We start from the raw sequence: 18925 nt of genomic DNA on the forward strand, positions 1-18925 counted from the left end.
TTGGCTGCTGGAAAATGCATGCCTTGTGCTGAAACCGCAGTAAACGCAGTGCTGAAACACGCTGCGTTTCGGCAAACGCCTGTGAGGGAGGCCTTAAGGTGCGTTTACACGGAATGAGCATTCAAGGGGAAAAAAATAATTAAAAAATAAATTAAAAAAAAATTTTAAAAAATTGCTGGATCGTTCGAATGAAATGCTAATCGTTCAGTGTAAACACAACCAACAATCAAGCTATGAATGATAATTCATTTGTTCCTTTTATACAAGCATGAAAACCATCGTCGGCTCGTTCGCTAATCAGGCGTTCTCACTTACCGTAAATGTGATTTAACGAGCGCGGCATTCATCGGCCAGTATGAACAGCGGCATGAAGCAGCGGTCGGTGACATTACATCGCTGGAGTGTAGAAGAGACAGCAGAGGGCTGCACAGACTGCTGGGATGCTGCTCTCCCAGGATTACTGCTAGGGGGACAGCCAGCAGCACTCCGCAGGCTCCTGCTCCTGCCAGTGGGGGGCACACTGCTGTCCTACCAGCAGGCTAGTGACCAGCTACTGCAGTTAGATGCTCAGAGTCGCAGCGCCATGTGAACGAGCACATATTTCAGCGAGCTCACCTTGGCCAAGGCCTCCTCCTGCTTCGGACTCAGATCCCCAACCCGTCCGCTCATCCTGGCACCTGGCTGCCCTCTTCTGCTTGCCGGATGGGTGTGCCGCTGTCACACGCAGTCACCGCTGCCCCGTGTATTATATTAGTCGCACGGGCTCCGCCTATAAGCCGGCCTCTCTTAAAGGCACAGTGAGCCCTTTATTCCCGGCCGCGGTGGGTGGCAGGAGAGGCAGCGCCACTACTAGCAGCTCTTTATCTGGACAGACTTGTCTGGGGGTGATAGCCTCTACCCTGCACCGTCCATTATATACTGCCCATTACATACCATCTATTATATACTGTCCGTTATATACTGCCCGTTATACATTGCTTCAGACTGCATGCAGGCAGCTCTCTTCATCTATGAGCCTTCACTTTGTCACCAGTGATTGGTCCTGGCAGCCACAAGGAACCAACGGCTCCTGGTGACTGATCTTAGGGGGCTTTACACGGGACACTGAATAGTGGCAAAAACGAGTGGTTTAGGGTCTGCTTACACGGGCGGACGTTCCGCAGCATTTCCGCTTCCGAAACAGTCAAAATCCACCGCCAACGATCGTTCGCTTTTTATTCAGCGTTTTTTCCTGCAGGCGTAAATATAATCATCGGCTCGATCACTAATTCCTGATTTACATACGGATCGTTCCGTCGTTCTCACTTATACAGTGACTGCGAACAACTGGCCGATCCCACGTCTGAGCGAGCCAGCGCTGTATAAACAGGCCGCCCAGCGATCTCCGCCATTGTTCGCCTGTTCCAGGGATAAATCACTGCTGTAAACGGACATTTAGCGGGAAGGAGGGGAATAGTCAATTCACTACAAACAACGCATTTTTTTCTGTGAGATTTTCCTTTGCTCGTCTTGAGATTTTCTCTTTTCTTTTCTGCCTTTTTTTCCCCTAAACTCTACGTCTAGTGTTTTTTTAGTCACTTTTTGGCATTTTTCTCCCACAGACATCCTCATGGGGAAAAAAACGTATAAATGTGCGCGTATAGTGTTGTTGCATTTCTTCCACTATAAAAACTTTTAATGTGAAAAAAGCCACAAATAAATAAATAACCAAGTAGGTGCTAAAGAAAACTATTTTGCAAAAATACCATAAAAACGCCAGAGAAAATGCATTGTTCTGTCGCCCATATAGTGCAATGGCAAAACAGATTCTCGCATCGCAACGCAAAAGCTTGCGATTTTTTGCAGCGTTGCGATGCGATTTTAACATCGCGATTTTCTCGCAGCAATATTACTATCGCCAGTGGAAAGGAGCCCTTAGGGTACCCTCACACTTGTGATAAAATCCCGCAATGCGAGAGGGAGTGAAAACGCAGAATGATGAAACCAATGATTTTCAATGGCTTCCTTCCCATCTGCGATAAATAGATCACGCTGTGTCCTCTCTTTCTGCATTTGGTGATTTCTTTCTAGCCCACGTTTTCCTATGGAGCCTCATTTTTCTCGCATTGCAGCGCACAAACTTGTGATTTTCGTGTGATGCGATGCGGTTTTAACATCAGAAACTCCTATTGTCTATCACACTCAAATATCACAAGCGGCGGCGTTGGATGCGCGACTTTTCACAAGACAAAGCATTGCAGATGCTCACAAATTGCCTGAACACATTTGCGATTTTGCCGCAATTTTCTCGCCAGTGTGAAGGAGCTCTTAAAAAGAATAAAACGGAGTGTTTTGGCAGAGAAGGCGTGCCCACTTTCGGCACATCCTTCGCTAGTGTTGATCAGTGTGCTGTCCCTACAGTACATGGTACGTCACTTTAGTGCTGAGCCGGCTTTGAGGAACCCGAGTTGAGAAACCGCGCACAGCAGTAACGTATTCCTTCACGGCGTTTCCTGCTTTGCAGCTCAGCCAACTGTTTACTCAGTGAAGCTTGGAGGGTCTTATAAGGGGCTACTGAGACCATGACATAAGTCGGGCATATATGACACAACAAAAAGCACCTAATATTAGGTTTATTACTACGGTTTACAGCACATTTCTTATCTGACGTTATTACATAACGTCTGCTAAAGCTCAAGTAGATATAAAGTGATAACGATATCAGCTCCACCTTTGGAGTCACTATGAAGATTGTTATAAAGTTCCAGTTATTGCATCAGACCACACAGGGACACCGGCCCATTTACTGTCTGATTTCTGGTCCAGAAAACCCACAGCATTTACATTACAAGGCTTGTGGGGATTTCTAAAACGAATCCGCAGCGTTTTGCAAACCACTTCGGATTCAAAATCCACAGCATGTGTTGTTTATGTTGTGGATTTCACTAATGAAATACTAAATTTAAAATCCACCCCATTTCTGCAATTAACCCTTTCCAATCCAATTTGTATTATGGTTTTCCTAGGGGGCTTACTCTTTTTCTACCTTATACAACGGCGCTATCTGCTGGCTAAAGCCAGTACTGCATGAGGTGACACGTTGGATAGGCTCCGACAGCAGAGAGGCTGGCAATATACAGTAAGAGAACCCCAACGGATGTCTTCCAATATCGGAGCTGTACATCCTTAAATCATAATGTCTTCAGACGTCAGACAGTGGATTGGAAAGGGTTATAGCATAGCTAAATCTGCAACATTTAGGTTCCCGTCTGGCCACTACAGATTTAAAGCCTCTTTCACACGGGCTACAATATCTCGCTACAAAACATCGCTCATGTGAAAGAACCCATTGGAAACCACGGGCTTCACATTGTAGCGATGATTTTGTAGCCTGTGTGAAAGAGGCCGAAAGCATATAGGTCATTGGTTTTTCGCTACGAAGGCCCGTAGCGGATTCACTTAGGGCTCCTTCACATGGGCTTTTTTGTATCAGTGTTTTGCGAGCCAAAACCAGGAGTGGAACTTACAGAGAGAAAGTATCATAGGGAGATTTGCATTTTTTCCGTATTTTGGACTTCCTTCTGGTTGTGGCTCACAAAACACTGATACAAAAATAGCCCATGTCAGGGAGCCCTAGGCTTTAACATGCAATTAAAAACTGCATTAAAAAAACGTATTAATAAAAAATGTATTGTTAAAAGCTGTTTCTTAAACGCATCTATTTTTTAACAGCGCAGGCGATTTTTAAAAAACACACGGTTTCATTTCTGACCCTTCACTCACAAAGCCAGGAGTCTGGCTTTGCTAGTGAGAGGCCTGGGATGGGGGTCAGAAATGCTTTCTTTTCTCCTTAGGGAGAGCACCTAGACGGTGAGTGAGGAGACTGAAAAGGCCATTCATGCTCCTCTGGGTAATATGCAAATTCTGACCCCCTGTCCCAGGCTTCTCACTAGCAAAGCCAGGCGCCTACTGATGAAGGGCAAATACCCTGAAACAGCTATCTGTACATGGAGTCTGGCTTTGCTTTTAACCCTTACCAATCCAATTTGTATCCTGGTGGTTTTCCTAGAGGGCTTACTCTTTTTCTGCCGTTATACAACGGCGCTATCTGCTGGCTAAAGCCAGTACTGCATGAGGTGACACGTTGGATAGGCTCCGACAGCAGAGAGGCTGGCAATATACAGTAAGAGAACCCTGACGGACGTCTTCCAAGATCAGAGCTGTTCAGCCTTAAATTATAATGTCTTTAGACGTCAGACAGTGGATTGGAAAGGATTAATTCCCAGCCATTGTTACAAGGCTTGTATAAAGAGTCTAACTTTGGCTTAAAGGAATGCTGCCTTCCAATAGATGGCACTGTGGATGTATTATTCCATCTCCCTTATTTGCATATTACCCAGAGGAGCATGAATGGCCTTTTGAGTCCCCTCACTCACCATCTAGGTGTTCTCCCTAAAGAGGAAAGGTAGTGTTTTGATATAAAAATGCCTCACATCAGCAGGGATATCGCATGTTGGCGAGCACGATATCTGGCCATGATTCACGGCCCAATTTCGCACTCGTCCATCTGAAGTTAGCCTTATATGTGTGCTGAGAAAACCTAAGGTTGTCCATAGGACTATTCACTCAGCAGAGGCTAAAAGAGCGTCCTTTTGGTCTCTGCTGGGCCGGTATGTCCCTATACAGCAAAAAAAACACTAGAAGTGCTTTGGATTTTTTTTTTACTGTGGGTCCCTATGGTTGACCCACTGTAATGAACACACAGTAAGCTACGTCTGAGACAATATAAAATCCAAAGAAACCTATTTTCTGTGGAGTTACCTGGTAGGTGGTTACTTTATTGGTTTACACATTATCTGGTGTATTTATAACATATCTCATTCATTGTTCACTCTTCTCATTGTAATCTTCAATATTTAAATAAAAACAAATGTAAAAAAAGAATTTTAAAGAGTCTCAGGCTTGTGTCAGGCTTTATATACTGGGTTTGTAGAAGAGGCTGAAATTAGGGTGTGAACCCAGTCTTCTAATTTTAAATTAAAGGGGTTGTCCCGCGCCGAAACAGGTTGTTTTTTTTTCAATAGCCCCCCCGTTCGGCGCGAGACAAACCCGATGCAGGGGTTTAAAAAAAAAACGGATAGTACTTACCCGAATCCCCGCGCTCCGGTGACTTCTTACTTACCTTGCGAAGATGGTCGCCGGGATCTTCACCCACGGTGGACCGCAGGTCTTCTCCCATGGTGCACCGTGGGCTCTGTGCGTTCCATTGCCGATTCCAGCCTCCTGATTGGCTGGAATCGGCACACGTGACGGGGCGGAGCTACGAGGAGCAGCTCTCCGGCACGAGCGGCCCCATTCAGAAGGGAGAAGACCGGACTGCGCAAGCGCGTCTAATCGGTAGATTAGACGCTGAAATTAGACGGCACCATGGAAACGAGGATGCTAGCAACGGAACAGGTAAGTGAATAACTTCTGTATGGCTCATATTTAATGCACAATGTATATTACAAAGTGCATTAATATGGCCATACAGAAGTGTATACCCCCACTTGCTGCCGCGAGACAACCCCTTTAAAGGCAGCGACTGTCATCTTGGCTCTGCCTGCCATGGAATAACATAACCAGACTATATACTTTGCAGTATGTGTATAATTATTTGCATATAACTTGAGTAAAATGAGTGCCAAGGATCTCCTACTTATCTAGTAAGTGAATTAGATCATTATTAAGCATTGGAGAATATGGACCGGGCTGATGGGATTATGAATATCCTTTGGTTTGGACAATTATCAACACAAGATAGGACTCCCTGACAACGAGCTGACCATGAGGGCAAGGGCACTGCTTAGACCACCTAAACCACTGTCGAGTCCCCTTATCACTGGGACACAGAAGGGCATATAGATATGGAATAACTCAATTATTTTAACCAGATTTTTCTAACCATTAAGATATAATCATTGACAGACCCCTTTAAACGTCACCTTCATCTCCTTTGTACTTATGCCGTGTTACTTTGTCATCTTTAGTGTGAGGCTTATATTGGTTACGGCGATATTCTGCACCTGTCCTTCCAATGAATATATTCTCTTGATAAGACGCTGTGGGAAAACCCTGATAGTGCCGTCTCAGTTGCACTAATGCTATTAAGAACATATCAAGCTTCTGATTACTCAATTGCCCAAATCCAGTTTAACAGATAGAAAATCAAACAAGTGCGAGAAATTGTGCCCGGTCAGGACTTTCTTTGCCAGAATCCAGTAGAATCGAGCAGCAGTGAGCAGGGAGTGGCCTACAGGATTTGGCTCAATCGTGATGTTGAACTGAGTGGTAGCTGTTAGTGATGTGTAGTAATAGAGCCATCCACAGACCATCTGACTGAGTTACTAAGGTCAGTCTTTCTGGGCACTTTCTTTTATTGCAGAACTTTCTAGCCATACACAGGAGTTTCACGCTCAACTATATTTTACAAACCCCCCACCCCCTATGTGATAAAGCAATTTTAGTGAGGCTCTGTTGTGGAATCACTTTTATCACTTGCATTACAGGCAATTATTTTAAATATTATTAGAATTGTTCTTATTATCAAAAGGAAGCATTTCAGATTGTTAACTGTTTAATACACAACTTGTATAATTATGGACAAACTCCAAATTAGAGCTTCGGTTTTAAAGTGATTTTATATAAATAAAGCTTAATCCATGTATAGATGATTGAGTGCTAAGAGTCCAACTGTTGGGGCTGCAGAGGGGGCGCTGGTACTGCAGGGAGTACTGAGAGGGACACTGGGATAGCAGCAGGCAGGGGAGAGTGTACAGAGGCAACTCATTGCTGGAAGAAGTCTTCAGGGTGGTCTGGGCCTAGAAAGAGAAGAAAAAACACACACCTCTATTGATTCCAGGTGATGTATCCTGGTTGGAGTTAACTGTACTGTAATCAGTATCACTGTGTAGAGTTGGTATTTGACTACTACGGTAAGTGCGCTACTTAGAGAAATACTACAGTGAGCTGCTGTATCAGAGCTCACCATGTTATAAAACCAATTTTATGGGTATGCAGTCCCTTATATAGGGCAACACTAATGTTTCTGGCAGCATAATGTTTACCACAGCGTCTCCAGACTCTGTTACGCCTGTCACATGTGCTCTCTTCTGTTAACAGAACAGGGTGCCAATGGTGGACCTGCCAATTCTAGTGTTCTATGGCAAATGCAGTCATGATACATGGTGCTGGGCTGTGAGCAGAGGTCCCACTACAGGTCACTAGGCTCCCATGCCACCTGCATGGAGCGGTTTATGCCAGTTTGGTGGAAAATATGCAGGTCAGTAGCCCACTGGAGGTTATTTTGTAGCGTTTTGGCAGTGCGGTTCCTGTTCTTCCTTATACAGAAGAGCATATACTGTTCCTGACATTGGGTTGATGCCCTTCTATGGCCCAGTTCAGCTCTTATAGTGTATTAGCCCATGTCCTGGTACATGCTCTTGAGACTGGGCAGGCGGACACAGTAAACTATTCTGCGACGCTACATGTGGATGTGCCATGCTGGAGGAGCAGGACTAACCTGTGCAACCTGACTGGGCTGCAAGTACCACATCATGATACCAAGTAGTGATAAGGACACTAGCAAAACTAATCAATCAGGAAGGACAAGGTGAGAGTAATTGTTTGTGGCCACCACCTGCCAAACCATTCCCTTATAGGGGACTGTCTTGTCGCCTCTCCATCACTTATTCTCATTTGCAGTAAAACAGGTGAAATTGATTTATAATAATAATCTTTATTTGTATAGCGCTAACTTATTCCGCAGCGCTTGTAAAACAGGTGAAATTGATTTTCAATCACTTATGCTTTCTAAACATACAGATTGATACGCCTGAAATTTGAGTGACTTGTGGTTATACCGTGATGCTTAAAGGGGTCATCCAGTTATATGACAACTTCCTTTTTATAGGAATTTCAGTATTAACCCCTTAAGGGCTTATTCACACGTCCGTATATCGGCCGGGTTTTACACCTGGACGATATACGGTGTCCCTTTCTCCAGGGGAGGAGGCGGGCCGGGAGCAGTGCACTGAGCTCCTGCCCCCACTCCGCCCCTCACCACTATTTGCAATGGGAGGGGTGGAATTTAGCTCCGCCCTTTCCCACCCCTCCCACTGCAAACCGTGGCGAGGGGTGGAGAGCGGGTACCAGCTCAGTGCACTGCTCCTGGCCCTGCCCCCTCCTCCATATATTGGCCAGGCGTGAAAACCAGGCTGATATACGGACGTGTAAATAAGCCCTAAGGACCAGGATGTTTTGGTTCAAAAGGACCAGACACTTTTTAGGGATTTTACTCATGTGGTGGTTTTACTGCCCTATTTATTTTTTGTTCTTCAGCTAGCAAAATTATTTTTGCAGCTTTTTTTCCCCATGACATATAGGGCTATTTTTAAATATTTTTTTCACTGACTTTTCCTTCTGTTTTTTTAGCTTTATTGGGGGGTAAAAAGCTTTAAAAAAGGGTTTTTAAAATTTATAGCTTGACAAGGAGAAGGCAGAAGCGGTTAAAAACCACTTCCCCTTTCCCCTATGGGTCCTCAGCTGTGTTTGACAGCTGAGGACCCGACCTGCTCCTGCTTGATTGCAGGAGCAGAGGCTTTAATTTTGCACTGGGATTAAAGCCCAGAGCCAAGCACTTGGTCCTTAAGGGATTAAAATAACAAACAGAGCAGTACTTACCTCTCCAAAGCCACCTACATCCTGCGCTGCACTCCCACTGTGGTCCTGGTGTTTGTTTTGACAGCAGCTGTCAGAGGAAGTCAGGTGACCGCTGCTGCCAGAAGCTGAAGCATCATGTTCTCAAACTCCTGGCATCACGATGCTCAGGATGTGAGTGCTGATGCCAGGGGAACGGGCAGTGACGCTGTAGGACCGCTGTCAAAACAAAGGACAAGACCACAGCAGGAGTGCAGCGCTGGAATCCGATGGCAGAGAGGTAATGCTCTCTGTTATTTTAATAGTGAAAGTCCAATTAAAGGGACATTGTTATGTAACCGGATAACCCCTTTAAGTGTGCGCTCCCATGTAACAGCCCTACATAATGACCTCCAGTGGTCTACTGTGGCTGCCAATGGAAGCACAATCTTGCCGATACGTTTGGCAAGATTGGGTGGCTATTGGAAGCCGCAGCTGGGCGGAGTCTCAGCCGCAAGTGGTACCCGTTATGTGGGAACGCACCCCAAGTGTTCCCTTAAGCAATGCATATTTTTTTGAGCAGTGCACATATTTGTAAAAGAAACCTGAAATAACAAGACTTTTCCAGTTCAGAAAAAAGATGTGTGTATACACTTTTTTTTACTTGGTTTTGCTGCTAAACATTCCCATTAACAGCAGTCACAGATGTCAGTCGGATTATTCCAGCTTGGTTATAATCAGGCGGACCCTTTCAGGCGATTGTCTTTTATTTACTTGCGATCTGAACTGGAGGTTTGGTTTCTTCCCTTCACATGTTTGACACGTGCATAAGCCGCTATGGGCGAGTTCTCCGGGGGTAGGGTAACAAGGTTTAGAGAATGGTGTGAGCCTTTTCTTTCTGGTTGACCAGGAATTGGTGATTTCATTGTGTCCTTCAGGAGAGTCACTGTGTTTAGTTTGGGACTTGGAGGCCTACAGACAGCAAAAAATACAACAAAACACAATTGCAAAAATTAAAACAAAAACACACAATAATAAGTCAATTCTGTAAAAACGTCAACTCAGTAAATCCTAAACAGGTCTAACTGGGCAAAGCCGAAGTGATGTAAGACATTCTAGAGAGCACATACATTGCATCACTATGGGGTTTTGTCTTTTGGGACACAGTAGGTAAATACTGCAACAGCCAACATAGTAAACCATAGTAATGGACAGTGCAAAGTGTGAAGTTAGGTCACAAAAAAGTAGGTAAAAAGTGACAGGTCAAATGTGATACAGTCAACTCTACTAACGCTAAGGGCTTTACCTGTACACACCAGTGATCTTTATAGTAACCCGATCTATTTTGACTGATGATCTATCCCCTGGTCATCGGTATTTGATAGATAAGGGTCGGTTTGAAGGGGTCACGGCAGTTGGGTGAGCACCGAGGTCTCTTCTCAGACATGCGACATCACATCCATTTGTCACATTGCCTATGTCCAGCTCAGTCCCATTCAAGTGAATGGTAGTGAGCTGCAATATCAGTCACTACTGCTACAAAATGAGCATCGCTGTCTCGGGTATACAGTGAAAAGCCTGTAGTGCTCGCCTGAATGCTGTGGTCTCTTCAAGCAGTTGATTGCTAGGGGGTGTTGCGAGTCTAATCCTCACCCATCTGATATTTATGACTAGTTCTGAGGAAAGCTCATCAATATTTTAGTCCCAGAAAATCTCTATAATAATTAGGGAAAATTGATTGTACATACATGAAATCTGCCGCCATCATTTATTAAATCCTTACATGTAAATAGTCATCTTCTGTCTTGTCTTAAGATATAGTATTGCTAGTGAAAAAGCACATACAGAATTGAAGGAAGTGGGCTAAGCAGCAGCATACGTGAAAAAGACTTGGGTATACTAATAGATCATAGACTGAACATGAGTCAACAGTGTGATGCAGCAGCCAAAAAGGCAAACACAATTCTGGGATGTATTAAGAGTAGCATAGAGTCTAGATCATGTGAGGTAATTATCCCCCTCTACTCTTCCTTAGTCAGACCTGATCTGGAATACTGTGTCCAGTTCTGAGCACCCCAATTTAAAAAAAGACCGACAAACTGGAGCAAATTCAGAGAAGAATTACCAAGATGATGAGTGGTCTGCAAATCATGTCCTATAAAGAACAGTTAAAGGATCTAGGAATGTGTAGTTTGCAAAAAGAAGGCTGATGAGACTTAATAGCTGTCTACAAATATCTGAAGGGCTGTCACAGTGCAGAGGGATCAGCCCTATTCCCATCTGCACAAGGAAAGACAAGAAGCAATGTGATGAAACTGAAAGGGAGGAGACACAGATTAGATATTAGAAAAAAAACTTTCTGACAGTGAGGGTGATCAATGAGTGGAACAGGTTACCACAGGAGGTGGTGAGTTCTCCTTCAATGGAAGCCTTCAAATAGAAGCTGGACAGATATCTGTCTGGGATGATTTAGTGATCCTGCATTGAGCAGGGGGTTGGACCCGATGACCCTGGAGGTCCCTTCCAACTCTACCATTTTATGATTAGTTTTATCAAAATGCTAAACATTATACATATTAGTACAATTTTAAAAATTGGAATAAGAAACTTATAAATGGGACTTAAGCACTACTGTATATTTCATGCTCTGCCTCTCAACAAGCCACGGCATTGCAGTAATAGGAGATCAGGTCAGCTCCCTTAGATCTAATTGTAGTTTGAATTCTGACTTCCATTGCAAAGTCATTCATAATCCAATACACAAAGCTGAAGGACTGCCCACATCCTCTTTACAATGGAGTCAGGTATGTGGCATGACTAATTCTGTCATCACATGATGATATATTATTTTCTTTACAGAACTAAATATATGTCTTTATTTTTGACACCTGTCTAGCTACAAACACCTATGTATGTTTCTCTTGTGTGGTATTCTACACATACATGCATATCTTGCGTTAGGGCTCCTTCTTTGGGGTGCAATATGTAGAGAATAGAACCCATTGATTTCAATGGAGTCATTCACATTTTTGTATTATGTGGGCACATTTCAGTTGCGCGACCCCTCCCTTCCCCAAAAATGGAGGATTCTCTACTTTTCTATGGTTCCCATAGAAGTCAATAAGGATGAGTGAGCAAGTGCATGTGCAATAATTCCACTGGAAGAAGAAATCTGCTGCAGATCTGCAACAAGATCAGCAACAAAATCTGCAGTAAATCAGCGACGTGTGAACGTACCCCTACTACTGAAAGTGAAAACAATAATAACATGCTCACTTTGAGGAACTACGTGGCTAATGAATCAGCAGTGGAACATTTGCTGAGCTGTATGGCATTTTCCAGAAGGCTAGTGAATACTCACTTTGTTGTGCTACTTCTGCCACTGCTTTGCCTTTGGGGTTCAGGAGACAAAGGTTCTACTGTGGTAGGAAGAGTCCAGAGCTGAGCCTGAGGAACCACCTGTGATACAACAACCAAGTGATAACATTGGTTTCATAGGGTGTGCAAAGTACTTCTATCATCCCCAGAACTAAGGGTGACCTTACAAATAGCAGTTAGCACAAGACGACTGTAAAAGGCTGTCGTTGCACACAAGTTTGATTAGAACTGAGTGAGAAATATTTTTTTTTAATCTCTTGGTTTGTGTAACTGCTACCTGAATGAGTGATTATTAGTGATTCAAAAACAAGAAAAGTGTATAGGATGAATACGTGGCTTGATGACTTCAATCCCTAACATGGTTAGGACTGTTTATCATGCTGATGCCCGACAGGATGCCTGACAATCACCTGTCTGCCGGGGCACCATAATGCAGGCAAACTCTGTGGAAGTACGCTCTTTGTTAGAAAAATAATCAAGCCCCTAGACGGAGTTATAGTTTTGTTGCAAAACTCGGCATGCAGTTACATCTCATGCAGATATGCAAATGATTAGAGATGTGGTGTGATTAGATGAACGGTCTTGCCACCTGAGGCCTTAAGGCCCCCTGTCCACGGCAGTGATTTCGCCGGCGAATCACCCTGGCTGAAGCTTTCCATAGCATTGCTATGCAAAGTGCCGGCCCCGTGTCCACGAGCGGAGATTCATTGCGATTCTCCGCTCTTGGACGGCAATTCGCATCTGCCAGATAGGCTGACCTGCGGAGAACTGTCTGCCGCTCTTGCTCCCAGGTGGTGGCTCCCGCGGCTGAGATGTGCCACGGGATACCGCAATGCCCATGGACAGGGGCCCTAAAGTGGTTCCACCCTTGGCCTATAAAGGCTCTCAGAGGCTCCTTGTGTGTAGTGACCTCTTCTTCTGCTTGTGTAGAGCTTGTTGACCACTTGATGCCTCTATAATACAAAGAGATTTTGCCCGTTTGAGAGGGGTGCATTATTGGAATATGAGGAGCTGGATGGTCTAATAGACAAACTGTTCACTACATGGGCCGTTCTGACCAGACTATTGGGAGGTGTTGAGAAAAGTGGATGTGGGAAAAGATTGTCTGATTGTCTGTTTTATTATCTTCCACCCAAAGACAGGCGATACCATCGTTACACCCCTGTGTCTGTCGGAACCATTACCAGGCCCTTGTCTGATGGACATTTGATTTCATGGTGCCCATTACATGTACTGCCTTTGACACCCACTATCTCCTCCATGTGAAGTGGTGTCATGAATGACAAAATTGTACTGCTATGGAGTGGAGCTGGGTTGTCTGCAGCGACGAATCCAAGTTAAGTTTGGGCACTAAGGATGGCTGTGTTTGTGCCTGGAGACCTAGGCGTTGAACTCTTCAATCCGGCCTTTGTTGTGGAGCAGCACACTGACCTCACTGCTGGTTTGGTGGTCTGGGGGGCCATTGCATAATACAGTTGGTCACCCCTAGTAGAGCAAACAGGGACAATGACAACTAAGTAATATGTTCAGGACATCCTGCAGCCACCTGTGTTCCTCTCATGGCAGGACTTCTAAGAGGTATTTTCCAGCAGGATAATGCTCGGCCGCACACACAAGGGTGTCACAGGAACGTCCACACAACATTGTCACACTTCCGTTGGCCGCCTGGTTGCCAGATTTATCGTCAAAAGAACATGTATGGGACCATCTGGGATGCAAACTTTGGGAGCCTACGAGTTTGCGTGATCTAGAGGCTCAGGTACTGCAAATGTGGACAGACATACTGTAGGATACCATAAGGAACCTGTATGCCTCCATGCCTGCTCGTATCACATCTTGAATCCAAGCTAGAGGCGGTACAACAGGGTACTAGAGCCTCGATGCCCGCCAGTATCACATCTTGTATATAAACTAGAGGCAGTACAACAGGGTACTAGAGCCTCCCTTCAAGGGGTCAGTTTACAGCAATAAATTCTCCTTTTGCTCTAATATTGCAATCACTTATATCAACCTTACAATCACACAGAGAAAGTTTCATTCGATTCCGACAACTTCTTCTAGATGATTGATTTTTTTTGTCAGTGATTGTATCTTCCTGTCCTGTAGGGAGCCGTAGAGAAACTGCAGTACAAGATTGCATCTAGTGTTACATCTGAATAGCACATTCAGCGTGTATTTTGTAAAAAGAGATTATCTAACACCTTAAAGACCTTCCTATTATGGGCTTTAAGGACCTGGCAATATTCTATGGCACTATTCTGTATACTATTTATTAGCTTTTATATGCTACAGCTCGTTAATTTGAATGAACCACTCTAATTGTTGATGCTTTGGAAATGAACAAGAGAAGCTAGTTTGTAATGAACATAGATTTAGGCAAATAAGAAATATTGTAATCACTCCTAAGGGCTTTTACCCATTAGCGGTTTTTTTAACGCTGCAGTATTGCTGAGTTTTTTTTTCAAAGGGACTTTCTAATGTTAAAATTGCATCGCACAAAAATTTTGTGTATTTGCGATATTTGTGCGATTTTAACATTATAAAGTCCCATTGAAAAAAATGCAACGATATCACAGCGTTAAAAAAACACTAAAGCCCTTAGGGTGATGAGCGAAAAATTTCAAGAAATCAAGGCTCAATTCATTTGTAAACAATGTCTATGAGTACAAACCATGTTTTTGCCTTATTTTTGGTGTACTGAAATTAATGAGCTGTAGTGTTATTTTGTAGGATGAATTCACAGTTTCCATTGGTACCATTTTGGGGTATATTGGACTTTTGATCATGTTGCATTCTATATAATTGAGAGGCAAGGTGACCAAAACATATCAATACTGGCATTGTTCTTTATGTATCTATGATATTCACCATTCAGGTGAAATAATATCATAAGGCTGTGTGCACACGGGTAGCTTTGCATTGCGGAGTTCGGTGTGGGCGTCCACATTCTAAATCCGCAGCAAATACCATCCATAACATGGCATGGCGGTTTCTGCTTGTGGAGGAAAAATCACAGCATGCTTTTTTTTGCGCGGATGGCTTCTATTGAAGTCAATGGAAGCCGTCTGATCCGCAATTGACATTGTGGAAAGGTCATCACCTAGCGATGACGTGGGAAAAACAGGATTTAAAAAAAATATATCTGTACTGCGCATGTCCGACAGCGAACCGTACGGACCAAAAAAAAGAAAACCGCGGACGTCGCTGCTGCCAGGGCCGGATTCTGCAGGCGGACTAACTCAGGTCATTTTGGTCTCAAATGTGGGTTTTTTTGGGCTGTTTTAAAAAAAATTGTTTTACAGACGACATTTATGATGAAAGGATTTTTCATGTTTTACATTTTTTTAGTTTCTAGTTTAGTCCCACTTGGGGACTTGACCGCCTTTGAGCTTGAGCATTCTTAATTGTAATGTATTATGCATCTCATCCTAATAGGTTCCCAGATGCCATAGCAACTGACTGGCACCCCGCGATTACATTGCATGGAGATAATGGAAGAAGTCTCTGTCTAAATCGTTTCACTACTGAGTGTGGCATCCAAGAGGATAAACTGCAGGGCATCTTTCCGTGTCCCCACTGACACACAGCATTTCCATAAGTTCACTAAAAGTATATAAAAGTAGTAGTAAGTCGAACCATGATCAAATTTACAAAACTTACTATGCACATTTTTAGAGTCTGAAGTATTTCATGATATCACTCTATTAGGCTCTTCATCAGTAGCATGTTATTATCTAAATAAATTACTCAGTCTATGGTTAGTTGAAGAATATGTATATAGTTAAAAGGGTTTTGTCATTAAAAAAAAAAATTATCTAAACGTACCTATTCCTTCCCTGTCTGTCTCCTTATCACATCTTCTCCTGGTTGAGCTTCTCCAGTTCCCCAGGTCAGCTCACTGCAGGCTGGGCCCAGCTTGTTATGAAGGCTGCTTTATCACAAACTCCTTCCTGCTGGGTCAGTGAAAGTCACATCCCTGTGCTGTAGCTTCACTGCCTAGGAAGGAATTGTAATCTATTTCAGAGACAGCTCGCATGAGCAATCTCTGAAGAAGATAGACAGTCCTCCTGCTGGCCTGTGAGCTGTGACGTAATGTACATTGGCAGACTGCCAACCTAATGTACATAACCTCAGAGGAAGGAGAAGAATCAGGCAGCTGGAGGTGATGTGAGCCCCTGGACTGCAGGAGACAGGAGAAGATAAGGGAGGTGAAGATCTGGTAAGTAGACTGATGGGGGAGGAATAGATAAGTATAGCATTTTTCTTTTTTAGTGACAGAACCCCTTTAAACATTTTAATTTATTTGCTTCAATACATTGAAAATTAAAAAAGGAAAAATAAACAAAAAACTTTACAAAATTGTCCCATTTTGTGTGTACAGATCCTGGACAGACCAATGTGTCTCCATAGCTACAGGCTACAAACAAACCAGTCTGCAGTCATGTGTTACATCTTTCCTCTTCTTGCTAATAGACAATACAATAGGGCCCGGGTGACAGGAGCAAAAATGCAACTTTTTTTTTAGATGCACTGAGGCAATAAAAAAAAGAAAGTTGATTGTAAAACGCATACATCTTCTTTTAAAGGGATATTCCCAGCTTAGATATTTATGGGGGCAAGCTTGCCTGTTTTCGGGACTCCCTCAGAAGTGAACTTATTTGTGTGGATGACAAATAGGCAGACTTCCGATCCTGAGATAGGTGTGGGTCCCACAGGTACACCCACATGTATCCCGTGGATATACAATAAATGACCGAGGTAGGAATACCCCTTTAAGCAAACTCACACAAAAATTAAATAGGATTCATACTGTATTTCTGTAGTTAGTCGTTTTCCCCATTTCTTGTTTGTCCTTACACTCACCTTCAGTGCCCTTTGTTTGCTTCTCTCTCCAAGTCTATGCAGGCTTACTCGCAGTTTTGAATTCTCCTCCTCAAGAATACATATACGGACACTGTTAGCTTGAATCTGTTTTTCCATATCTTCTGTAATGTCCCCAGAGCCTATGATGTGGAACAGCAGAGCCTGTATTTATTGTGTACAAGCTAAAGGACACAAACTTTGGAGTGTTTCCCCATTTACCTATTAAAAAGTGATTTAGGTGTTGAGCAATTTTATTTTAACCATACTGTGGGCAGAAAGTTATTTAAAGGGGTATCCTGGGTGCAGGCAAACATTTTAACCCCTTAAGGACCAGGTTGTTTTGTACCTTAAGACCAGACACTTTTTAGGGATTTTACCCATGTGGTGGTTTTACTGCCGTATTTTTTTTCCTTTAGCTACCAAAATTATTTTTTCTGCGTTTTTTTTCCAGGACATATAGGGCGATTTTTTTAATATCTTTTTTTTTCACTGCCTTTTTTTTCCATAAAAAGCTAAAACAATGATTTTTTAAACACTTATAGTTGTTTTTTTTTTTAAATTAGTATATTTATGCTAAAATAAAGTATGGGAACGGGTTCCTCATTTTGTTTCGGACATTTTGATATATAATTCCTATAGTTTTGGATTACAGGGCGCATACGGCGACAGTTTTGGTTGACGTCGGTAGTGGGTCCTTTTCTTTTTTATGTATTTTTATTTTATTGTATTCTGTAATTTTTTTATTTATTCCTGTAACTTTTTTTTACCATCTATGTCCCCCAGGAAGTAATATAAGACCTTAGGGCAGTGATGGGCAACCTTTTAAACTTGGTGTGTCCAAATTCCCAAAAAACAGAGCATAAGGGCTCCTTCCCACGGACGGATTTCCGCCACGTAATTCGCGGCGGAAATCCGCTGCGTTGTCCGCAGCTATTAGGTTCTATTGAACCTAATAGCTCAGTGCTCATGGTGCGGAATTCCACCACAGAATTCCGCACCGTGAAATCACCCGACCTCACCCGTGGCATGCTCTATTTGCCGCAGGTGTACGCACGGACGGCTTCCATTGCAGTCAATGTAGCACAGCGGAAGATAGCATGAAACCGCTTCCCCGCCTACCGCCGCCGCGTCATATGACGCGGCCCGCGCGTCATGTGACACGGCGGGCGTGTCATGTGACGTGGCCGGCGTGTCACATGATGCTGCGGCGCGTCACGCCGAAGCATCATGCGGGAGCAAGGACGCCGGATCCGCAGGTAAGTTTGGGGGTCTCTGGGGGGCACCGTGACGGGCTTCGCCGCGGAATACCGCGGCGGAGCCCGTCACGGCCGTGTGCAGTCGGCCTATCTTGGCCGGTGTGTCACTTCGAGAGAAAAAAAACATAAATTCGCGATATTTATAGTTTAAATAACAAAAATGTATAATTGTAATATATAAATGTATTTAATAAACCCCAAATAACCATAGCACAGGCCCTCACCTCTCCAAGCCACCCTCTCACTTATCTCAGTAATGATGAGCCCCCAGCAGTGACAGTGCCCCCCACAGCAGCCCCCAACAGTGACAGTGCCCCCCACAGCAGCCCCCAGCAGTGACAGTGTCCCCCACAGCGGCCCCAGCAGTGAAGGCGACCCCCACAGCGGCCCCAGCAGTGACGGCGACCCCCACAGCGGCCCCAGCAGTGACGGCTGCCCCCAGCAGTGACGGCTGCCCCCAGCAGTGACAGTGCCCCCCACAGCGGCCCCCCTGCAGTGACAGTGCCCCTCACAGCGGCCCCCCCTGCAGTGACAGCGGCCCCCCTGCAGTGACAGTGCCCCCCACAGCGGCCCCCCCTGCAGTGACAGCGGCCCCCCTGCAGTGACAGTGCCCCCACAGCGGCCCCCCTGCAGTGACAGTGCCCCCCACAGCAGCCCCCCTGCAGTGACAGTGCCCCCCACAGCAGATCTCCAGCAGTGACAGTGCCCCCCACAGCGGCCCTCCAGCAGTGACAGTGCTCCCCACAGCGGCCCTCCAGCAGTGACAGTGCCCC

The 18925-nt window shown here is 44.4% G+C and overlaps 2 protein-coding genes across 7 annotated transcripts in view; both read right to left on the bottom strand.

The window, feature by feature from the left end:
* Positions 1–761, bottom strand: part of SEC14L2 (SEC14 like lipid binding 2) — a 37597-nt gene extending 36836 nt beyond the window's left edge. Inside the window, exon 1 of the mRNA XM_066603768.1 lies at positions 616–761. Coding sequence (XP_066459865.1) covers positions 616–669 — 54 coding nt within the window. The 5' untranslated portion in view covers positions 670–761. The remainder of the gene's footprint in view (positions 1–615) is intronic.
* A 5915-nt stretch (positions 762–6676) lies between these two features.
* CCDC157 (coiled-coil domain containing 157) overlaps positions 6677–18925 on the bottom strand; it is a 37361-nt gene continuing 25112 nt past the window's right edge. For 2 of the 6 annotated variants that reach the window (XM_066603770.1, XM_066603769.1), the window contains exons 9-11: positions 16897–17036; positions 12017–12114; positions 7737–9627 (exon numbers count right to left, since the gene is read on the bottom strand). In XM_066603770.1, coding sequence (XP_066459867.1) covers positions 9426–9627; positions 12017–12114; positions 16897–17036 — 440 coding nt within the window. In that variant the 3' untranslated portion in view covers positions 7737–9425. Of the gene's footprint in view, positions 6840–7736; positions 9628–12016; positions 12115–16896; positions 17037–18925 lie in introns of those variants that run through there. The other 4 variants (XR_010792855.1, XM_066603771.1, XM_066603772.1 and 1 more) reach the window with 4 other exon arrangements.

This window comes from Eleutherodactylus coqui, chromosome 5 (assembly GCF_035609145.1).
Source record: "Eleutherodactylus coqui strain aEleCoq1 chromosome 5, aEleCoq1.hap1, whole genome shotgun sequence".
Lineage (NCBI taxonomy): Eukaryota > Metazoa > Chordata > Amphibia > Anura > Eleutherodactylidae > Eleutherodactylus > Eleutherodactylus coqui.